Below are 24,158 nucleotides of genomic sequence, written 5' to 3' on the forward strand. Positions count from 1 at the left end.
GTAAAGAAGCATTAAAACGACTAAAACAAAAAATGGAAGTTCTAGAAAGTCCATTGTATATTAATTAGCCTTGTCTCAAAAGATTGGATTTTCAAAAACATTTCATAACTTTCTGATGCAATGGTTGTTAAATTAGTACAATTTACGTTCCTGCTCTCCGCATTCCGCCATCGGGTTCCAACGCATACTGGGACGCACCGCAGTTGGCACTATGGAAGCCCTCGATCCCCCGCCACAGTCGAGTACTTGCAGCCAGCGATCATCAGTCGTCCCGGTCCTGTGTGTGGGATGGGTGAAAGGGTCTTCCAACCTGCCGCAAATGGCAAGTATACATCTGTTCCGAACACTTCAAGCGCTGATGTATTCTTCGCTTCCAGTTTTTTGCCTTTTGCTCCGACATCTTGTTATCAGATGCCAACCATTTGTCTCGACGACGACGATAGTCGTATTTTGGGGCGCGACGCAGTTGATTCGGGATCCCTCGAATCCCTCACCACAGTCGACTAGGCGACCGTGAACCGTTCCGATACTGTTCGTGAGATTGACGAAAGGATCTTCCTACACGGCAACATGGCTTCGCTCTCTGCTGTACCTGATCCGTCCTCCAACAACATCGAGGTTTACTACCTGAATGTTGGTGGCTTAAATTCATCAACGGACAGCTATTTGCTCGCGACCACGGGTTGCTGTTACGACGTTATCGCCTTGACCGAGACGTGGCTCGACAACCGTACTCTGTCTCCCCAGGTCTTTGGTTCAACATTCGATGTCTACCGCTGTGACCGCAATGCCCTCAACAGCCACAAGACATCAGGCGGTGGTGTGCTTATCGCCGTGCGCCGTGGTATAAAAGCCCGAGTGATCAACGATGACCGGTGGGCGAGCTTCGAGCAAGTGTGGATATCAGTGAAAATTGCCGATCGCAATCTGTTCCTGTTTGTTGTGTATTTTCCACCTGACAGAATTCGTGATTCCAGCCTGATCGATGTACATCTTTCCTCCGTTTCTTTTATCGCCTCGATCGCCGCCCCGTCTGATGATATCGTTATACTGGGCGACTTCAACTTACCTGGCTTGACGTGGTGCGAAGCAAGTAATGGTTTTCTACGATTGGATATCGAAAAATCTGCGCTTATTAACAATGCCAGTTGTATTTTGGACAACTACAGCAGAGCAACTCTTCGGCAAATTAATAATGTCACCAACGATAATGGACGTACATTGGACCTCTGCTTTGTAAGTGCCCGGGAGTGCGCTCCGTACTGCTGCACCGACTCCTTTAGTCAAGCAGGTGCGTCATCATCTCCCACTACATCTTGTATTCGCTGGTAACCTAGGAGTGAATTTTGAAGACGTCTCAAGCTCAATCGTCTACGATTTTAAAAACGCTGACTACGACAGCATCGTAAGCACGCTGTTGGATATAAACTGGGACGAAAATATTAACAATGACGACGCGAACGAAGCAGCGATGACGTTTTCTATTATTCTTAACTACCTTATCGACCGCCATGTACCAAAACGAACAATTAGTACCGATGACCACCCTCCCTGGCAATCAACCGTCCTTAGACGTTTAAAATCTGCCAAACGAGCTGCATTTAAAATATTCTCGAAGCATAAGACACTTGCATTACGAAATCACTACTTTCAACTCAACCACGAATACAAACAACAAAGCAGACGCGCCTTTTTAGACACCAGCGAAACGTCCAGCGTCAACTGAAATCCAAGCCCAAGTCGTTCTGGAAGTATGTTAACGAGCAGCGAAAAGAATCCGGTTTGCCATCTTGTATGTCGTTTAATGGAGTTTTAGGCACCGACACTAAGGAAATTTGCCAACTGTTCTCCGACAAATTTTCAAGCGTTTTTTTCCAACGAGCGCTTGCCACCACAACAAGTCGCTGCCGTCGCTAATTTAACTCCTTCTCTAGGACGAACCATCAACCGAATTTGTGTCGATAATGCTGCCATTCTTGCAGCAAATGCCAAACTGAAAGCATCTTGTTTCCCGGGTCCAGATGGTGTTCCCTCGATTTTTGTCAAAAAGTGCATCAGCGAGCTTCTTGAACCACTTCGGCGAGTCTTCGAGCTATCACTCACTACTGGTACATTCCCTTCCTGCTGGAAAGCAGCGCACATGTTTCCAGTTCATAAAAAAGGAAACAAATCGAAAATTGACAATTATCGGGGTATCTCATGCTTAAGTGCTGTATCAAAACTGTTCGAGCTGGTTGTGTTAGATCTTATTTTCTTTCACTGCAAACACTACATTGCAGATGACCAACACGGTTTCATGCCTAAACGATCGACAACGACAAACCTGCTCTCGTTCACAACATATGTAATGGATGGATTCGCTCACGGATTGCAAACCGATGCTATTTATATGGATCTATCCGCGGCCTTCGACAAAATCAACCATGATATCGCAATAGCGAAGCTGGACAAACTCGGCATTCATGGACAACTTCTGCGCTGGTTTCGTTCCTACCTCGATGGAAGGCAACTCCAAATCAGCATTTTTTTTCATTTTTTTTTACAATGGAGAAGACCTTTACGTCCTAGCCCAGTACACGTGCTATTGGTAGGGTCCAATCTACCACACGGGGTGCACTGGGGGCGTGTCGGGCTCGAATGGTGACCAGCCATTAATACCGACTAAACTCCATTGGGCTCCGCCATCATTCCTCCCAGGAACTACCTCTCGGTATTACTTCTGGGGGGATGGCTGTACTAAATGTACTAATTCACTCTCACTCACGCGTTCATACGTCCTTTATGAGACTAACTTGGGTGCTCTCTCAATCGCACTTTGATTCACTCTCAAGCACTCCCACATGAGGCTGACTTTTGTGCTCACTTTTTTCGTTCCTTGCGAGGCTGACTTGTGTGCTCACCTTACTCATTCCTTGCTAGGCTTACTTTTGTGCTCGCCCCACCCATACCATGTGAGGCTGACTTGGGTGCTCACCCTATCACCTGATTCACTCTCAATCGTACCACTCTATTGTACCTTTGTCACTCCCCCTGGCATCCCATGTGGGACATTTTTCTTAGGCCCCACTTCTGACATACCATGCGAGGCTGACTTGTGTGCTCACCTTTTTCATTCCTTGCTAGGCTTACTTTTGTGCTAGCCTCTACCATACCATGTGAGGCTGACTTTTGTGCTCACCCTTAACATGCCGTGTGAGACTGACTTGGATGCTCACCCTTTCACTCCTCTGCCACGCCATGAGGTATCGATAGCTAAGTCCCAACATACTACGCTACGACCCTCCCGTCTTGGCATGAGGCAGTCCACTTATACGCATATACACTCACTCTTCTGTCTTGCTTCGGGGTGGCTGGGTTTACCCCTTACGCGGTTGCCATTCGCTGCGCCAAACCTGCCTCGGCATGAACAGACCATTCACTCCCTTTTTTGCGCTTGGCCTTTTTCGCTCCAGCTAACCAATCACTAGTTAGCCGTGCCCATCGTCTGTTGCTCGGTTCGCCAGATTACCTGTAGCCTACTGGCAATCTGGATGGTAGCAGCCGAGACTGCGTTCCACTTCTCCACCGATTGACACATCCGCTGAGTAAGGGTATCAGGGGTTGTGTCCCAGCCACAGACGTCAAGCATTGCTCTTCTTTCGACATCGAACCGATGACATACGAACAGTATGTGTTCGGCAGTTTCGTCTACACCTGGGCAGTCCGGGCAGACTGGGACCTCCGCGTGCCCGAACCTGTGGAGGTACTGACGGAAACAGCCATGGCCTGACAGGAATTGTGTCAGGTAGAAGTGAACTTCCCCATGGGGTCTTCCCACCCAGCTCGATATGCTAGGTATCAGCCGGTGGGTACACCTACCTTTCGAGGAGTTGTCCCACTCACGCTGCCCTCTGGCGACCGAGGTCACCCTAGTGCGCTCGCGGGCTCCCCTATTTCCACGTAGCTCAAAGCACTCCTCATCTTCCCGAATGACCAGCCCGACTGGCATCATGCTCGCTATCACGCAGGATGCATCGTGTGATACCGTGCGGTAGGCAGATATCACTCTGAGGCACATCACGTGGTAGGTGCTCTCCAGTTTCTGTAGGTAACTGGTTACCCTCAGTGCTCTTGACCATGACGGGCCGCCGTACCTGAGGATAGATACGGCAACGCCTGTCAGTAACCTACGTCTACTGGCGCACACCTTTGAGCTGTTGGACATCATTCTCGATAGAGCCGCAACAGCAGTCGACGCTCTCTTGCATGTATAGTCGACATGGCTGCCGAAGGTCAGCTTGTCGTCTATAATGACTCCGAGAGACTTCAGACTTCGCTGTGAAGTGATCGCAACTTCTCCCACATGGATAACTGCATGTTGTGCCGACTTGCGGTTGTTGACGATAACTACCTCCGTCTTATGATGAGCGAGCTCCAGGCCTCTCGCACTCATCCATTCCTCCACCGTGCTGATCGCGTGTTCTGCGGTTAGTTCTACCTCAGGAATTGACTCCCCGTAGACCTCCAAGGTAACGTCGTCAGCAAAGCCGACGATCTTGACTCCAGGAGGGAACTTCAGTCTCAGAACCCCGTCATACATGAGGTTCCATAGCACCGGGCCTAGGATCGAGCCCTGCGGGACTCCGGCGGTAATCGGAACCCTTTTCTGACCGGCATCGGTCTCGTATAGCAGTACGCGGTTCTGGAAGTAACTTTCCAAGATCCGGTACAGACCCACCTAGGCTAAGCCGGTGTAACGAGAGCGCGATGGCATCCCAGCTTGCGGTGTTGAATGCGTTCTTCACATCGAGTGTAACTAACGCACAGTATCGAATACCTCGCCTTTTTCGTTGGATCGCTATCTCGGCAGTATTTATTACTGAGTTGAGAGCGTCCACTGTGGACTTACCCTTCCGAAAGCCAAACTGGTTGCTTGACAGACCGTCCGTACCTTCCGCGTACGGGGTTAGCCTATTGAGGATGATCCTCTCAAGCAGTTTGCCAGTCGTGTCGATCAGATAGATTGGTCTGTACGCCGATGTCGCCTGGCGGCTTCTCGGGCTTCGGCAACAGCACCAATTTCTGCCTTTTCCATCTATCGGGGAAACGCACTCGTCAAGGCATCTCTGCATAGCTAGCCTGAACATGTTCGGGTTCGCTATGATCGCTGCCTTGAGAGCGTTGTTTGGAACTCCATCCGGCCCTGGAGGTTTGTTCATTGCTAGGGATTTAGCCACTGCGAGTAGTTCTTCATTCGTCACTGGAGCCACCATTTCGACCGTGCCCGCACTGTCTCGTAGTGCAGGTGGCCAGGGGCTTGTGGCTCGAGACGGGAAGAGTACTTCGATAATCGTTGCTAACCGGTCCGGAGACCGTTCTGGGGGTGAGGAGCCCCCTTTGGTCTTGGCCATCCCAATCCGGTAGGCGTCACCCCACGGATTCGCGTTGGCACTCTCACACAGGTTGTCGAAACACGCACTCTTGCTGCTTTTAATAGCCTTGTTAAGGGCCAATTTCGCAGCTCGAAAGACTTCACGGCGGTTCTCTCTTGCATCCTCGGTGCGAGCTCTTTGCATCCTACGTCTAGCTCTGAGGCAGGCTGTGGGGCTGCAATCTCGGCACTCCACCAGTATACCGGGCATCTACCGTTTCTTGGCAGTGTTTTTCTCGGCATAGTGGCGTCGCACGCGCGTGATAGAACAGCTACCAGCGCATCCCCGCTTAGATTGTCGGTGTTGGCCTCCAGTCCCAGGGCCGCGGTGAAAGCTTCACTGTCGAAGTGATTGGACTTCCACCCGCGTACCTGACAGGGATCTCCCGCCCTCGGATGCTGCACACCATAGTTGATCTTAAAGCTAAATGATCGCTATGGGTGTAGCCTTCGTCTACCTTCCATTCCATGCCTGGAGCCAGACTCGGGCTGGCAAATGTTAGGTCAATGCACGCCTCCACTCCGTTTCTACGGAATGTACTAGCGGAGCCATTATTAGCTAGCACAGTATCGAGTTTCGCAAGCGCCTCCATTAGCGCTTGACCCCTGCTATTTGTACAGCGGCTGCCCCACTCCACTGACCAAGCGTTAAAGTCTCCCGCTATGACTACCGGTTTCCGGCCCACTAGGTCCGACGAGAGCCTGTCGATCATCTGGTTGAACTGTTCTATTGGCCACCTTGGTGGGGCGTAGCAGCTGCAATAGAACACACCATTGATCTTGGCAATCGCCACACCCTCGGCGGAGGGGTGTATTACCTCTTGAACCGGGAACCGTCCCGTTGTACAGATTGCCACCATTCCAGACCCGTCCGACACCCGCACTTGTGTCTCATCGGCATAAACAGAACTTCTGCTCGAACGGGACATCACGTTTGATCAGTCGTTTGATTGAAACACATAGTGTGTTTTAGTTTTAAGGGATTTGCGTCAAGCCGGCGCTAATCTATACCGACAATGTGTTAGTGTCGGTTTCTGATGAGGCGAAGCCGAAACGCAACATAGTATGAAATAAGGATTTGTGCCCTCCTGTACAAAGACTGGTTTTTACCAACAAATTTTCACCCTAGTGAGAAATTTTGGTTTTTACCAAATTTTCCTCCTTAGGGTGAAATATAGCATAGTGCTTTCGCATAGGCCTGCTAAGCCAAGACAAGTTTTGGCTTCACTTGTGTCTCATCGGCATGAACAGAACTTCTGCTCGAACGGGACATCACGTTTGATCAGTCGTTTGATTGAAACACATAGTGTGTTTTAGTTTTAAGGGATTTGCGTCAAGCCGGCGCTAATCTATTCCGACAATGTGTTAGTGTCGGTTTCTGATGAGGCAAAGCCGAAACGCAACATAGTATGATCCTTGCTTATGTTTTGCTTTGCGCTAGTGTACTCGATTATTGAATCGAGCTGCTCCACCACTTTGCGCATCGCCGATAATGACCCGTCCGGTGCGTTGGTGGGGCTATTTCCTACCGCTGCCAGGGGGTCACTGGTGCTTTCAGATGCAGCACTCATCGCTCCACTACTCTCCCCGCGGGGGGGGGGGAGACCTCGCCAAACCACCTCTAGCGAAGGGGTTTGGCACCTCCGATTGTTTGTTGTTTTTATTTTTGCTCTCCATATCAAATCCCACGAGTCGCGCGAAAATAAATGTCCGCCACGCCAGAGCTCCGCATTAGCGTGGTAAGGGACGCTTACTGTGGGGGTTGTCCAGGTACCCCACAGGCTCCGTTAACGATCGAGCATCTTTTTCACCCCCTCGATCACTCATCCCTCGGCACGGGTCGCTTCACGCCTTGGAATTGGGGTTATGACCTACCTTGCTTTACGTGGTGACCTCGGCCCAGATCATCACAACCATCCTCCTTTACCAAGGCTTTGGACCTGTAGCTCTGGTTCTGAATAGTTCCATGTACGTATATTATTACAGACATGCCACTATTGAGATCCGTCATTCGCTAGCGGAAGGCAACTCCAAATCAGCATTAAGGACTGTCTATCTGCACCATTCTTCGCTACATCCGACATACCACAAGGAAGCCATCTCAGTCCAGTAATATTCCTCCTCTACTTTAATGACCTCAATTTCACATTACAAGGACCCCGCCTTTCTTTCGCCGACGACATGAAATTTTTTCAACAAATACGGGATAAAACCGATGCCGAGCTTCTTCAGAGGGATCTGGATAGCTTTAGCACGTGGTGTGATCTAAACAGAATGGTTTTAAACCCGAGCAAATGCTCAATCGTTACGTTCACGCGGAAACGCCAACCGACTCAGTTTAACTACCATTTCTTCGGCTCGAGCATTCCAAGACACTCTCACATCAAAGATCTCGGAGTCATCATGGATTCGGCGTTAACATTCAAACCACATACGTCATACATCGCGGATAAGGCATCAGCTTGGGTTCATCTTCCGAATAGCGAAAAACTTCAGGGACGTATATTGTCTTAAATCGCTTTACTGCTCGTTGGTCCGCTCAACGTTAGAATATTGTTCCGCTGTTTGGAATCCGTACTACCAGAACGGGATTGACAGAATCGAGGCTGTCCAACGCAGGTTCATACGTGTTGGATTTTGAATTTTCGGATTCTTCGCAGCAAATCCACCAATTAGTTTTGATGGAAAATGCTAAAAGCTAATGAGGTATATTTCAGTTATTATCAAAATATAGTTCAATTGTACTTACATCTGGTAACCTCAAATTTTCTACCAATCCAACTATGGTTTTAATACTAAGATGCTAACTCCTAAAATATCTGAATATAAATTCTTAGTATTCACTTCCATATTTGAATTACAGCACTACTTACAGAATATAAGGCAAAAGGCGATAAAAATATAAAAGAAATTAAATAAATGATACCACGCTTAATCTGCTATTCTCTATGCCGGGTGATGATGACTTGCCTTCAATCATATGACAGATCGAGCTCGAGCTGTCTTGCCTGTCACTGTCAGTCGCAGGAATAACGCTACGTCCGAGGGGACTTACGGGTTCGGTCATATCCACCGTAACATTCCCCGGGCCGTAACACTTGTCACCCCTCCGAGCACCAGTTTTACCAGAGTCCAGGTCTAGCACCGCAAGTTTCGCTACCGGTCTTCGAAGTACTCCGGATGATGTCTGCACCCACGCTTGGCACACTCGACCGTCTCGACCTGGCCGAACCTTCAGAACGCGTCCACGCACCCATCCATTGCGAAGTCCATCGTCAACGACTATTACCAAATCTCCTTGCTTCACCGACCTTACTTCCCCAAACCATTTTGTCCTTCTTGATATTACAGGCAGATACTCGCGGATCCAACGCCGCCAGAATAGATCCACCATGCGACGACAATGGTCCCAGTCACTCCGACACATGGCATTCGACTCGTAGATTTTCCTCGGTGTCTGCACAACTCCGTTGGAACTCATAAGGAGGAAATGGTTGGGTGTTAATGATTCTTGGTTGCCTTCATCCAAAGCTAGGAAGGTCAAAGGCCTGGAATTGACAATACCTTCGGCCTCCACTAATACTGTACCGAACATCTCTTCCGTTGGAAGCTTGGTAGTTGTTATCGCGTAGAAAGCTGTTTTAACTGACCGTACCATCCGCTCCCAAGCGCCACCCATATGCGGAACGGACGGAGGGATGAAAAGCCATCTCGTACTGGCGTTTGTGAAAGTCTCCGCCAGGCTTTCATTAATACTTTTAAACTCGCTTCGAAGTTCGTTGCAGGCGCCGAGAAAGTTTGTCGCATTATCGCTGTATATTTCTGATGGTGAGCCACGCCTGGCTACAAAACGCCGAATAGCCATCTTGCATGACTCGGTTGAAAGCGAATGCACGACTTCTAGGTGCATGGCACGGATGTAAAGACACGTGAATAACGCAACCCATCGTTTCACGTTGCTACGACCGACTCGAATAATCATTGGCCCGAAATAATCCAGACCGACGAATGTAAATGGCCGGAAAAATGCTCCTAGTCTGGCAGCTGGTAGCGGGCTCATCCTAGGTATCGATGGTTTCGCTTTGCGAATCTTGCATTGCTGACACTCCCTGGTTACGCTTCGAACGACAACGCGTAGGCAGGATACGTGGAAACGCTGGAGCATGTTGTTGATCACCGTTTCCTTATTACCATGCAGGAACTTGTGATGATACCACATTATGATGAGGATCGTAACGTGGTGATTCCGAGGGAGTATGATGGGGTACCTTGTGTCGTAAGCCGCGAACGAAGCCAGGCTGATTCTGCTTTCCATACGCATGACCCCTTTCTCATCCATGAATGCAGCAAGTTTGAAAAGCTTACTGTCGCAGCCTAATTTCGAGCCTCCTTTCTGAGTGCCAATGGAAGACAGTATGCCCACTTCCTTCGGGTAGACCTCCTTTTGAATCGCGCGAAAGATCCACGTCTCCGCTGTTGCCAACTCTTCTTGGCACAATGGACCCTTTGTAGTGGGATGTTTTCGGGCTTTGGCTTTCAAATTGCCGACATATCGCACAACGTACCCGACGGTTTTAGACAAACGGTGCCATTTCGAAAATCTCTCCCAGTCGAAAATCGAGTGAACTACATGATGCTCGATCACCAAACTGGACCGTTGCTCCTTGGTTGTATCGTACATAACATCGGAGGATGACGGCCAGTACTCCTCATTAATATGCAAAACTTCAGGGTCCCCAAACCAGCGACCATCCGGGGTTAGATTAGGCTCGCCTTTCCACGTTGTAGCATCATCAGACGCATTCATATCCGAGGGAATCCAACGCCATTCAGTAGCACGTGTCTTCTCCAGAATCTCTCCGACGCGGAATGCTACGAACTGGCTATACCTTCGTTGATCCGAATTAATTCATCCCAGCACTGTTTTCGAATCGGTCCAAAGGAATCTCTTCGCAATAGGTTTAGTGTGAGTGGAGCAGATGTCCTCGACTAGACGCGCTCCTAACACCGCTGCTTGAAGTTCCAGTCGAGGCACAGACGTCAATTTGAGAGGGGCGTCCTTGGCCTTTCCGGCCACCAAAGCGCATTGAATTTTTCCATCTACCTCGGCACGCAAATAGGCAACACATGCGAAGGCAGCTAAACTGGCATCTACGAACATGTGTAATTGTATATTTTTGACTTCCGATGACAGCTGTCTCGGAAAATAGCACCGCGGCACTCGCACCGGCAACCCATTGATCCCATCGTTGCTTTAACTCAAATGGAATTCTTTCATCCCACGTAACCTTGCTGCGCCAAACGTCCTGGATTAGGATTTTCCCATGAATGGTAAAGTGGGAAAGAAATCCCAGAGGATCATATAAAGTCATCACCGTCTTCAGCAGCTCTCTCTTGGTAGGCCATTCAGGTACCGCCACAAAGTTAGCCGCGTACGTGAATGCATCTTCTTCTGGCAACCACAACACTCCCAACACACGTTCCGAACAGTGGCCAGTCTCCATCGAGAACTCCTTGACGTCGGCACTCGTTGTTTCACCCAGAGTTTGCAGAACTTCCTTCGAGTTGGACATCCACCCACGAATAATAAATCCGCCACGGGAATGAACGAAAGTAACCTCTCTCGCTCTCTTGATCGCTTCATCTTCACTGTCTACGCTGTCCAGATAGTCGTCAACGTAATGCTTACGTATTATTGCATCTGAGATTGACGAAAGGATCTTCCTACACGGCAACATGGCTTCGCTCTCTGCTGTACCTGATCCGTCCTCCAACAACATCGAGGTTTACTACCTGAATGTTGGTGGCTTAAATTCATCAACGGACAGCTATTTGCTCGCGACCACGGGTTGCTGTTACGACGTTATCGCCTTGACCGAGACGTGGCTCGACAACCGTACTCTGTCTCCCCAGGTCTTTGGTTCAACATTCGATGTCTACCGCTGTGACCGCAATGCCCTCAACAGCCGCAAGACATCAGGCGGTGGTGTGCTTATCGCCGTGCGCCGTGGTATAAAAGCCCGAGTGATCAACGATGACCGGTGGGCGAGCTTCGAGCAAGTGTGGATATCAGTGAAAATTGCCGATCGCAATCTGTTCCTGTTTGTTGTGTATTTTCCACCTGACAGAATTCGTGATTCCAGCCTGATCGATGTACATCTTTCCTCCGTTTCTTTTATCGCCTCGATCGCCGCCCCGTCTGATGATATCGTTATACTGGGCGACTTCAACTTACCTGGCTTGACGTGGTGCGAAGCAAGTAATGGTTTTCTACGATTGGATATCGAAAAATCTGCGCTTATTAACAATGCCAGTTGTATTTTGGACAACTACAGCAGAGCAACTCTTCGGCAAATTAATAATGTCACCAACGACAATGGACGTACATTGGACCTCTGCTTTGTAAGTGCCCGGGAGTGCGCTCCGTACTGCTGCACCGACTCCTTTAGTCAAGCAGGTGCGTCATCATCTCCCACTACATCTTGTATTCGCTGGTAACCTAGGAGTGAATTTTGAAGACGTCTCAAGCTCAATCGTCTACGATTTTAAAAACGCTGACTACGACAGCATCGTAAGCACGCTGTTGGATATAAACTGGGACGAAAATATTAACAATGACGACGCGAACGAAGCAGCGATGACGTTTTCTATTATTCTTAACTACCTTATCGACCGCCATGTACCAAAACGAACAATTAGTACCGATGACCACCCTCCCTGGCAATCAACCGTCCTTAGACGTTTAAAATCTGCCAAACGAGCTGCATTTAAAATATTCTCGAAGCATAAGACACTTGCATTACGAAATCACTACTTTCAACTCAACCACGAATACAAACAACAAAGCAGACGCGCCTTTTTAGACACCAGCGAAACGTCCAGCGTCAACTGAAATCCAAGCCCAAGTCGTTCTGGAAGTATGTTAACGAGCAGCGAAAAGAATCCGGTTTGCCATCTTGTATGTCGTTTAATGGAGTTTTAGGCACCGACACTAAGGAAATTTGCCAACTGTTCTCCGACAAATTTTCAAGCGTTTTTTTCCAACGAGCGCTTGCCACCACAACAAGTCGCTGCCGTCGCTAATTTAACTCCTTCTCTAGGACGAACCATCAACCGAATTTGTGTCGATAATGCTGCCATTCTTGCAGCAAATGCCAAACTGAAAGCATCTTGTTTCCCGGGTCCAGATGGTGTTCCCTCGATTTTTGTCAAAAAGTGCATCAGCGAGCTTCTTGAACCACTTCGGCGAGTCTTCGAGCTATCACTCACTACTGGTACATTCCCTTCCTGCTGGAAAGCAGCGCACATGTTTCCAGTTCATAAAAAAGGAAACAAATCGAAAATTGACAATTATCGGGGTATCTCATGCTTAAGTGCTGTATCAAAACTGTTCGAGCTGGTTGTGTTAGATCTTATTTTCTTTCACTGCAAACACTACATTGCAGATGACCAACACGGTTTCATGCCTAAACGATCGACAACGACAAACCTGCTCTCGTTCACAACATATGTAATGGATGGATTCGCTCACGGATTGCAAACCGATGCTATTTATATGGATCTATCCGCGGCCTTCGACAAAATCAACCATGATATCGCAATAGCGAAGCTGGACAAACTCGGCATTCATGGACAACTTCTGCGCTGGTTTCGTTCCTACCTCGATGGAAGGCAACTCCAAATCAACATTTTTTTTCATTTTTTTTTTACAATGGAGAAGACCTTTACGTCCTAGCCCAGTACACGTGCTATTGGTAGGGTCCAATCTACCACACGGGGTGCACTGGGGGCGTGTCGGGCTCGAATGGTGACCAGCCATTAATACCGACTAAACTCCATTGGGCTCCGCCATCATTCCTCCCAGGAACTACCTCTCGGTATTACTTCTGGGGGGATGGCTGTACTAAATGTACTCATTCACTCTCACTCACGCGTTCATACGTCCTTTATGAGACTAACTTGGGTGCTCTCTCAATCGCACTTTGATTCACTCTCAAGCACTCCCACATGAGGCTGACTTTTGTGCTCACTTTTTTCGTTCCTTGCGAGGCTGACTTGTGTGCTCACCTTACTCATTCCTTGCTAGGCTTACTTTTGTGCTCGCCCCACCCATACCATGTGAGGCTGACTTGGGTGCTCACCCTATCACCTGATTCACTCTCAATCGTACCACTCTATTGTACCTTTGTCACTCCCCCTGGCATCCCATGTGGGACATTTTTCTTAGGCCCCACTTCTGACATACCATGCGAGGCTGACTTGTGTGCTCACCTTTTTCATTCCTTGCTAGGCTTACTTTTGTGCTAGCCTCTACCATACCATGTGAGGCTAACTTTTGTGCTCACCCTTAACATGCCGTGTGAGACTGACTTGGATGCTCACCCTTTCACTCCTCTGCCACGCCATGAGGTATCGATAGCTAAGTCCCAACATACTACGCTACGACCCTCCCGTCTTGGCATGAGGCAGTCCACTTATACGCATATACACTCACTCTTCTGTCTTGCTTCGGGGTGGCTGGGTTTACCCCTTACGCGGTTGCCATTCGCTGCGCCAAACCTGCCTCGGCATGAACAGACCATTCACTCCCTTTTTTGCGCTTGGCCTTTTTCGCTCCAGCTAACCAATCACTAGTTAGCCGTGCCCATCGTCTGTTGCTCGGTTCGCCAGATTACCTGTAGCCTACTGGCAATCTGGATGGTAGCAGCCGAGACTGCGTTCCACTTCTCCACCGATTGACACATCCGCTGAGTAAGGGTATCAGGGGTTGTGTCCCAGCCACAGACGTCAAGCATTGCTCTTCTTTCGACATCGAACCGATGACATACGAACAGTATGTGTTCGGCAGTTTCGTCTACACCTGGGCAGTCCGGGCAGACTGGGACCTCCGCGTGCCCGAACCTGTGGAGGTACTGACGGAAACAGCCATGGCCTGACAGGAATTGTGTCAGGTAGAAGTGAACTTCCCCATGGGGTCTTCCCACCCAGCTCGATATGCTAGGTATCAGCCGGTGGGTCCACCTACCTTTCGAGGAGTTGTCCCACTCACGCTGCCCTCTGGCGACCGAGGTCACCCTGGTGCGCTCGCGGGCTCCCCTATTTCCACGTAGCTCAAAGCACTCCTCATCTTCCCGAATGACCAGCCCGACTGGCATCATGCTCGCTATCACGCAGGATGCATCGTGTGATACCGTGCGGTAGGCAGATATCACTCTGAGGCACATCACGTGGTAGGTGCTCTCCAGTTTCTGTAGGTAACTGGTTACCCTCAGTGCTCTTGACCATGACGGGCCGCCGTACCTGAGGATAGATACGGCAACGCCTGCCAGTAACCTACGTCTACTGGCGCACACCTTTGAGCTGTTGGACATCATTCTCGATAGAGCCGCAACAGCAGTCGACGCTCTCTTGCATGTATAGTCGACATGGCTGCCGAAGGTCAGCTTGTCGTCTATAATGACTCCGAGAGACTTCAGACTTCGCTGTGAAGTGATCGCAACTTCTCCCACATGGATAACTGCATGTTGTGCCGACTTGCGGTTGTTGACGATAACTACCTCCGTCTTATGATGAGCGAGCTCCAGGCCTCTCGCACTCATCCATTCCTCCACCGTGCTGATCGCGTGTTCTGCGGTTAGTTCTACCTCAGGAATTGACTCCCCGTAGACCTCCAAGGTAACGTCGTCAGCAAAGCCGACGATCTTGACTCCAGGAGGGAACTTCAGTCTCAGAACCCCGTCATACATGAGGTTCCATAGCACCGGGCCTAGGATCGAGCCCTGCGGGACTCCGGCGGTAATCGGAACCCTTTTCTGACCGGCATCGGTCTCGTATAGCAGTACGCGGTTCTGGAAGTAACTTTCCAAGATCCGGTACAGACCCACCTAGGCTAAGCCGGTGTAACGAGAGCGCGATGGCATCCCAGCTTGCGGTGTTGAATGCGTTCTTCACATCGAGTGTAACTAACGCACAGTATCGAATACCTCGCCTTTTTCGTTGGATCGCTATCTCGGCAGTATTTATTACTGAGTTGAGAGCGTCCACTGTGGACTTACCCTTCCGAAAGCCAAACTGGTTGCTTGACAGACCGTCCGTACCTTCCGCGTACGGGGTTAGCCTATTGAGGATGATCCTCTCAAGCAGTTTGCCAGTCGTGTCGATCAGATAGATTGGTCTGTACGCCGATGTCGCCTGGCGGCTTCTCGGGCTTCGGCAACAGCACCAATTTCTGCCTTTTCCATCTATCGGGGAAACGCACTCGTCAAGGCATCTCTGCATAGCTAGCCTGAACATGTTCGGGTTCGCTATGATCGCTGCCTTGAGAGCGTTGTTTGGAACTCCATCCGGCCCTGGAGGTTTGTTCATTGCTAGGGATTTAGCCACTGCGAGTAGTTCTTCATTCGTCACTGGAGCCACCATTTCGACCGTGCCCGCACTGTCTCGTAGTGCAGGTGGCCAGGGGCTTGTGGCTCGAGACGGGAAGAGTACTTCGATAATCGTTGCTAACCGGTCCGGAGACCGTTCTGGGGGTGAGGAGCCCCCTTTGGTCTTGGCCATCACAATCCGGTAGGCGTCACCCCACGGATTCGCGTTGGCACTCTCACACAGGTTGTCAAAACACGCTCTCTTGCTGCTTTTAATAGCCTTGTTAAGGGCCAATTTCGCAGCTCGAAAGACTTCACGGCGGTTCTCTCTTGCATCCTCGGTGCGAGCTCTTTGCATCCTACGTCTAGCTCTGAGGCAGGCTGTGGGGCTGCAATCTCGGCACTCCACCAGTATACCGGGCATCTACCGTTTCTTGGCAGTGTTTTTCTCGGCATAGTGGCGTCGCACGCGCGTGATAGAACAGCTACCAGCGCATCCCCGCTTAGATTGTCGGTGTTGGCCTCCAGTCCCAGGGCCGCGGTGAAAGCTTCACTGTCGAAGTGATTGGACTTCCACCCGCGTACCTGACAGGGATCTCCCGCCCTCGGATGCTGCACACCATAGTTGATCTTAAAGCGGATTGCTAAATGATCGCTATGGGTGTAGCCTTCGTCTACCTTCCATTCCATGCCTGGAGCCAGACTCGGGCTGGCAAATGTTAGGTCAATGCACGCCTCCACTCCGTTTCTACGGAATGTACTAGCGGAGCCATTATTAGCTAGCACAGTATCGAGTTTCGCAAGCGCCTCCATTAGCGCTTGACCCCTGCTATTTGTACAGCGGCTGCCCCACTCCACTGACCAAGCGTTAAAGTCTCCCGCTATGACTACCGGTTTCCGGCCCACTAGGTCCGACGAGAGCCTGTCGATCATCTGGTTGAACTGTTCTATTGGCCACCTTAGTGGGGCGTAGCAGCTGCAATAGAACACACCATTGATCTTGGCAATCGCCACACCCTCGGCGGAGGGGTGTATTACCTCTTGAACCGGGAACCGTCCCGTTGTACAGATTGCCACCATTCCAGACCCGTCCGACACCCAATTGCCGTTGCCGGCAGGGATGCGGTACGGGTCTGATAAGAGGGCGACATCTGTCCTCGACTCCGAGACCGACTGCCACAGCAGCTGTTGGGCTGCTGCAAAATGGTTAAGATTTAGCTGTGTGACTTTCACGGCTTCTTCTTATTCAACTCACCGAAGGGACACGAAGGTCCGCCCATAGCATGTTTATGGGCTTGCTTCTTAGCGGTGCAGATAAGGCACTTATGTGCCTTAGTGCAACCCCGCTCTTTATGTCCCTCCTCGCCGCAGCGACACCATAGTTTGCTCCTGTCTATGCCCTTGCACTCGTGGGCTTTGTGGCCGGACTCAAGGCACCGATAGCACCTATCCACTGAAGGCGGCTGGGATATGCTAATAGGGCATACCGACCAGCCGATCTTCAGCTTCCCTTTCTCGGTTACCTTTTTGGCATCCGCCTTCAGTAGCCTGAGGTAGGCTACTTGGGTGCCAGAGGGTCCGTCTCTCAATCGCACAGAGGCCCGCTCGATTGTGACGTCGCAATGTTCCTTAACGGCTGCGACGACGTCTTCTGCGGTCGTGAACTCGTCCAGATGCTTGCACTGGAGAGTCATTTCCGTCCCTAGCGACCTGACTTGGGCGCCTTCACGAAGGACCTCTTGGGCCAAGGCCTTGTATACCGCACTAGATTGTGCGCCTCGCTTCAGCACCAGAAGCATTTCTCCCGTGTTGGTGCGTCTCACGCTACGCACATCTTGCCCGAGGGCCGAAAGGCTTTCGACCGCCTTCATCGGCTTTAGGTCATCGGCATATTTGTCCTTGTCGGTTTTCAACCACAAGGCCTCGCCTCTGTCCTTGGTCTTCTTCGCGGGCCACGGTACCTCCGGTGTCGGTGCCGGCTTCTTCTTGGTGACCAGCGTCCAGGGGTTTGATCCCCCCTGCCTCTGTTGCCCCGGGTTGCTGGTACCAACGCTCTGCTCAGCGAGGTCACACTCGCCCTCGCTTACCTCGCCCAGACGGCGTTTGACCTTAACGGTTGCACGCCGTGTGCTGTCGCTTTTTGCACCCTCGCCTGGCGACTTCCTAGGGCGCTTCGCGTTCGACGACGTCTTGCGATTGCCCTTGCCCTTGCCTTTTCCCTTCGAGGGGAACTCGGCCGCCGCTTCGAGCGACGTGGCTGCTCCATAGAAGGTGAAGGCCACTGTTTGAGTGCCCGTATCGACCTTCTCTTTTCCCTCTCTTTTGGAGGCCACTGTCTGGGTTTCTCTGTCGGACTTCTCCCGACATTCCACCCTTTTGGCATAAGCCTGCTGTTTCTGTCTTGCGACACGAACAGTTTTTCGGAGTTTCAGGAGACTCTGTTTTAACTCCTTGCTTATTATGCTATATTTCACCCTAAGGAGGAAAATTTGGTAAAAACCAAAATTTCTCACTAGGGTGAAAATTTGTTGGTAAAAACCAGTCTTTGTACAGGAGGGCACAAATCCTTATTTCATACTATGTTGCGTTTCGGCTTCGCCTCATCAGAAACCGACACTAACACATTGTCGGTATAGATTAGCGCCGGCTTGACGCAAATCCCTTAAAACTAAAACACACTATGTGTTTCAATCAAACGACTGATCAAACGTGATGTCCCGTTCGAGCAGAAGTTCTGTTTATGCCGATGAGACACAAGTGAAGCCGAAACTTGTTTTGGTTTAGCAGGCCTATGCGAAAGCACTATGCTATATTTCACCCTAAGGAGGAAAATTTGGTAAAAACCAAAATTTCTCACTAGGGTGAAAATTTGTTGGTAAAAACCAGTCTTTGTACAGGAGGGCACAAATCCTTATTTCATACTATGTTGCGCACTTGTGTCTCATCGGCATAAACAGAACTTCTGCTCGAACGGGACATCACGTTTGATCAGTCGTTTGATTGAAACACATAGTGTGTTTTAGTTTTAAGGGATTTGCGTCAAGCCGGCGCTAATCTATACCGACAATGTGTTAGTGTCGGTTTCTGATGAGGCGAAGCCGAAACGCAACATAGTATGAAATAAGGATTTGTGCCCTCCTGTACAAAGACTGGTTTTTACCAACAAATTTTCACTCTAGTGAGAAATTTTGGTTTTTACCAAATTTTCCTCCTTAGGGTGAAATATAGCATAGTGCTTTCGCATAGGCCTGCTAAGCCAAGACAAGTTTTGGCTTCACTTGTGTCTCATCGGCATAAACAGAACTTCTGCTCGAACGGGACATTACGTTTGATCAGTCGTTTGATTGAAACACATAGTGTGTTTTAGTTTTAAGGGATTTGCGTCAAGCCGGCGCTAATCTATTCCGACAATGTGTTAGTGTCGGTTTCTGATGAGGCAAAGCCGAAACGCAACATAGTATGATCCTTGCTTATGTTTTGCTTTGCGCTAGTGTACTCGATTATTGAATCGAGCTGCTCCACCACTTTGCGCATCGCCGATAATGACCCGTCCGGTGCGTTGGTGGGGCTATTTCCTACCGCTGCCAGGGGGTCACTGGTGCTTTCAGATGCAGCACTCATCGCTCCACTACTCTCCCCGCGGGGGGGGGAGACCTCGCCAAACCACCTCTAGCGAAGGGGTTTGGCACCTCCGATTGTTTGTTGTTTTTATTTTTGCTCTCCATATCAAATCCCACGAGTCGCGCGAAAATAAATGTCCGCCACGCCAGAGCTCCGCATTAGCGTGGTAAGGGACGCTTACTGTGGGGGTTGTCCAGGTACCCCACAGGCTCCGTTAACGATCGAGCATCTTTTTCACCCCCTCGATCACTCATCCCTCGGCACGGGTCGCTTCACGCCTTGGAATTGGGGTTATGACCTACCTTGCTTTACGTGGTGACCTCGGCCCAGATCATCACAACCATCCTCCTTTACCAAGGCTTTGGACCTGTAGCTCTGATTCTGAATAGTTCCATGTACGTATATTATTACAGACATGCCACTATTGAGATCCGTCATTCGCTAGCGGAAGGCAACTCCAAATCAGCATTAAGGACTGTCTATCTGCACCATTCTTCGCTACATCCGACATACCACAAGGAAGCCATCTCAGTCCAGTAATATTCCTCCTCTACTTTAATGACCTCAATTTCACATTACAAGGACCCCGCCTTTCTTTCGCCGACGACATGAAATTTTTTCAACAAATACGGGATAAAACCGATGCCGAGCTTCTTCAGAGGGATCTGGATAGCTTTAGCACGTGGTGTGATCTAAACAGAATGGTTTTAAACCCGAGCAAATGCTCAATCGTTACGTTCACGCGGAAACGCCAACCGACTCAGTTTAACTACCATTTCTTCGGCTCGAGCATTCCAAGACACTCTCACATCAAAGATCTCGGAGTCATCATGGATTCGGCGTTAACATTCAAACCACATACGTCATACATCGCGGATAAGGCATCAGCTTGGGTTCATCTTCCGAATAGCGAAAAACTTCAGGGACGTATATTGTCTTAAATCGCTTTACTGCTCGTTGGTCCGCTCAACGTTAGAATATTGTTCCGCTGTTTGGAATCCGTACTACCAGAACGGGATTGACAGAATCGAGGCTGTCCAACGCAGGTTCATACGTGTTGGATTTTGAATTTTCGGATTCTTCGCAGCAAATCCACCAATTAGTTTTGATGGAAAATGCTAAAAGCTAATGAGGTATATTTCAGTTATTATCAAAATATAGTTCAATTGTACTTACATCTGGTAACCTCAAATTTTCTACCAATCCAACTATGGTTTTAATACTAAGATGCTAACTCCTAAAATATCTGAATATAAATTCTTAGTATTCACTTCCATATTTGAATTACAGCACTACTTACAGAATATAAGGCAAAAGGCGATAAAAATATAAAAGAAATTAAATAAATGATACCACGCTTAATCTGCTATTCTCTATGCCGGGTGATGATGACTTGCCTTCAATCATATGACAGATCGAGCTCGAGCTGTCTTGCCTGTCACTGTCAGTCGCAGGAATAACGCTACGTCCGAGGGGACTTACGGGTTCGGTCATATCCACCGTAACATTCCCCGGGCCGTAACACTTGTCACCCCTCCGAGCACCAGTTTTACCAGAGTCCAGGTCTAGCACCGCAAGTTTCGCTACCGGTCTTCGAAGTACTCCGGATGATGTCTGCACCCACGCTTGGCACACTCGACCGTCTCGACCTGGCCGAACCTTCAGAACGCGTCCACGCACCCATCCATTGCGAAGTCCATCGTCAACGACTATTACCAAATCTCCTTGCTTCACCGACCTTACTTCCCCAAACCATTTTGTCCTTCTTGATATTACAGGCAGATACTCGCGGATCCAACGCCGCCAGAATAGATACACCATGCGACGACAATGGTCCCAGTCACTCCGACACATGGCATTCGACTCGTAGATTTTCCTCGGTGTCTGCACAACTCCGTTGGAACTCATAAGGAGGAAATGGTTGGGTGTTAATGATTCTTGGTTGCCTTCATCCAAAGCTAGGAAGGTCAAAGGCCTGGAATTGACAATACCTTCGGCCTCCACTAATACTGTACCGAACATCTCTTCCGTTGGAAGCTTGGTAGTTGTTATCGCGTAGAAAGCTGTTTTAACTGACCGTACCATCCGCTCCCAAGCGCCACCCATATGCGGAACGGACGGAGGGATGAAAAGCCATCTCGTACTGGCGTTTGTGAAAGTCTCCGCCAGGATTTCATTAATACTTTTAAACTCGCTTCGAAGTTCGTTGCAGGCGCCGAGAAAGTTTGTCGCATTATCGCTGTATATTTCTGATGGTGAGCCACGCCTGGCTACAAAACGCCGAATAGCCATCTTGCATGACTCGGTTGAAAGCGAATGCACGACTTCTAGGTGCATGGCACGGATGTAAAGACACGTGAATAACGCAACCCATCGTTTCACGTTGCTACGACCGACTCGAATAATCATTGGCTCGAAATAATCCAGACCGACGAATGTAAATGGCCGGAAAAATGCTCCTAGTCTGGCAGCTGGTAGCGGGCTCATCCTAGGTATCGATGGTTTCGCTTTGCGAATCTTGCATTGCTGACACTCCCTGGTTACGCTTCGAACGACAACGCGTAGGCAGGATACGTGGAAACGCTGGAGCATGTTGTTGATCACCGTTTCCTTATTACCATGCAGGAACTTGTGATGATACCACATTATGATGAGGATCGTAACGTGGTGATTCCGAGGGAGTATGATGGGGTACCTTGTGTCGTAAGCCGCGAACGAAGCCAGGCTGATTCTGCTTTCCATACGCATGACCCCTTTCTCATCCATGAATGTAGCAAGTTTGAAAAGCTTACTGTCGCAGCCTAATTTCGAGCCTCCTTTCTGAGTGCCAATGGAAGACAGTATGCCCACTTCCTTCGGGTAGACCTCCTTTTGAATCGCGCGAAAGATCCACGTCTCCGCTGTTGCCAACTCTTCTTGGCACAATGGACCCTTTGTAGTGGGATGTTTTCGGGCTTTGGCTTTCAAATTGCCGACATATCGCACAACGTACCCGACGGTTTTAGACAAACGGTGCCATTTCGAAAATCTCTCCCAGTCGAAAATCGAGTGAACTACATGATGCTCGATCACCAAACTGGACCGTTGCTCTCTGGTTGTATCGTACATAACATCGGAGGATGACGGCCAGTACTCCTCATTAATATGCAAAACTTCAGGGTCCCCAAACCAGCGACCATCCGGGGTTAGATTAGGCTCGCCTTTCCACGTTGTAGCATCATCAGACGCATTCATATCCGAGGGAATCCAACGCAATTCAGTAGCACGTGTCTTCTCCAGAATCTCTTCGACGCGGAATGCTACGAACTGGCTATACCTTCGTTGATCCGAATTAATTCATCCCAGCACTGTTTTCGAATCGGTCCAAAGGAATCTCTTCGCAATAGGTTTAGTGTGAGTGGAGCAGATGTCCTCGACTAGACGCGCTCCTAACACCGCTGCTTGAAGTTCCAGTCGAGGCACAGACGTCAATTTGAGAGGGGCGTCCTTGGCCTTTCCGGCCACCAAAGCGCATTGAATTTTTCCATCTACCTCGGCACGCAAATAGGCAACACATGCGAAGGCAGCTAAACTGGCATCTACGAACATGTGTAATTGTATATTTTTGACTTCCGATGACAGCTGTCTCGGAAAATAGCACCGCGGCACTCGCACCGGCAACCCATTGATCCCATCGTTGCTTTAACTCAAATGGAATTCTTTCATCCCACGTAACCTTGCTGCGCCAAACGTCCTGGATTAGGATTTTCCCATGAATGGTAAAGTGGGAAAGAAATCTCAGAGGATCATATAAAGTCATCACCGTCTTCAGCAGCTCTCTCTTGGTAGGCCATTCAGGTACCGCCACAAAGTTAGCCGCGTACGTGAATGCATCTTCTTCTGGCAACCACAACACTCCCAACACACGTTCCGAACAGTGGCCAGTCTCCATCGAGAACTCCTTGACGTCGGCACTCGTTGTTTCACCCAGAGTTTGCAGAACTTCCTTCGAGTTGGACATCCACCCACGAATAATAAATCCGCCACGGGAATGAACGAAAGTAACCTCTCTCGCTCTCTTGATCGCTTCATCTTCACTGTCTACGCTGTCCAGATAGTCGTCAACGTAATGCTTACGTATTATTGCATCTGTAGCTTCTGGATATCGATCTGCATACTCGCTTGCGTTTAGGTTCTTAACAAATTGTGCCGAACACGGCGAACTGGCAGCTCCAAAAGTGGCCACACTCATGAAGTACACTTGTGGCTCATGGTTTGGGTCATCTCTCCATAAAATTCGCTGGGCGTGTTTATCTTCTTTCGCATAAGCATCTGGTGAAACATTTCTTTCACATCTGCACATAGAGCTATTTGTCGTTCTCGGAATCCGGTTAGAACTGACTTCAACGGTACAAGCAGATCCGGCCCCTTACTCAGCATTGTGTTTAAGCTCACCCCATCCACTTTCGCTACTGCGTCACAGAAGATGCGGATTTTACCTGGCTTTTTAGGATTAATAACCACGCCCAGTGGTAAATACCAAACTTTTCGTGGATCCATCGCGATCAAATCAGCCTTGGATGCTTTCTCAATGTACCCTTTTATTTTGTACTCCTCTATCTACCTACGAACATTGGAACCGAGTTCAGGATCCGCCAACATACGTCGCTCCAGACATTCCAGCCTTCGCACAGCCATGAAGTAGCTATCAGGAAATTCGAAGGTATCGTACTTCCACAACAACCCGATTTGGAATCGGAAGCCTACGCGCAATGTGGTAATTT

At 49.4% G+C, this 24,158-nt stretch overlaps 2 protein-coding genes across 2 annotated transcripts; both read right to left on the reverse strand.

Annotated features, from left to right (window-relative positions):
- Window positions 1–8,321: 8,321 nt before the first annotated feature.
- On the reverse strand, window positions 8,322–10,217 carry LOC131680186 (uncharacterized). The gene has a single exon (XM_058960906.1). It carries the CDS (start codon window positions 10,215–10,217, stop codon window positions 8,322–8,324), a length of 1,896 nt encoding a protein of 631 aa, XP_058816889.1.
- Window positions 10,218–20,733: 10,516 nt separating this feature from the next.
- Window positions 20,734–22,629, reverse strand: LOC131680187 (uncharacterized). The gene has a single exon (XM_058960907.1). It carries the CDS (start codon window positions 22,627–22,629, stop codon window positions 20,734–20,736), a length of 1,896 nt encoding a protein of 631 aa, XP_058816890.1.
- Between the last annotated feature and the right edge of the window lie 1,529 nt (window positions 22,630–24,158).

This window comes from Topomyia yanbarensis, chromosome 2 (assembly GCF_030247195.1).
Source record: "Topomyia yanbarensis strain Yona2022 chromosome 2, ASM3024719v1, whole genome shotgun sequence".
In the NCBI taxonomy this organism is placed as follows: domain Eukaryota; kingdom Metazoa; phylum Arthropoda; class Insecta; order Diptera; family Culicidae; genus Topomyia; species Topomyia yanbarensis.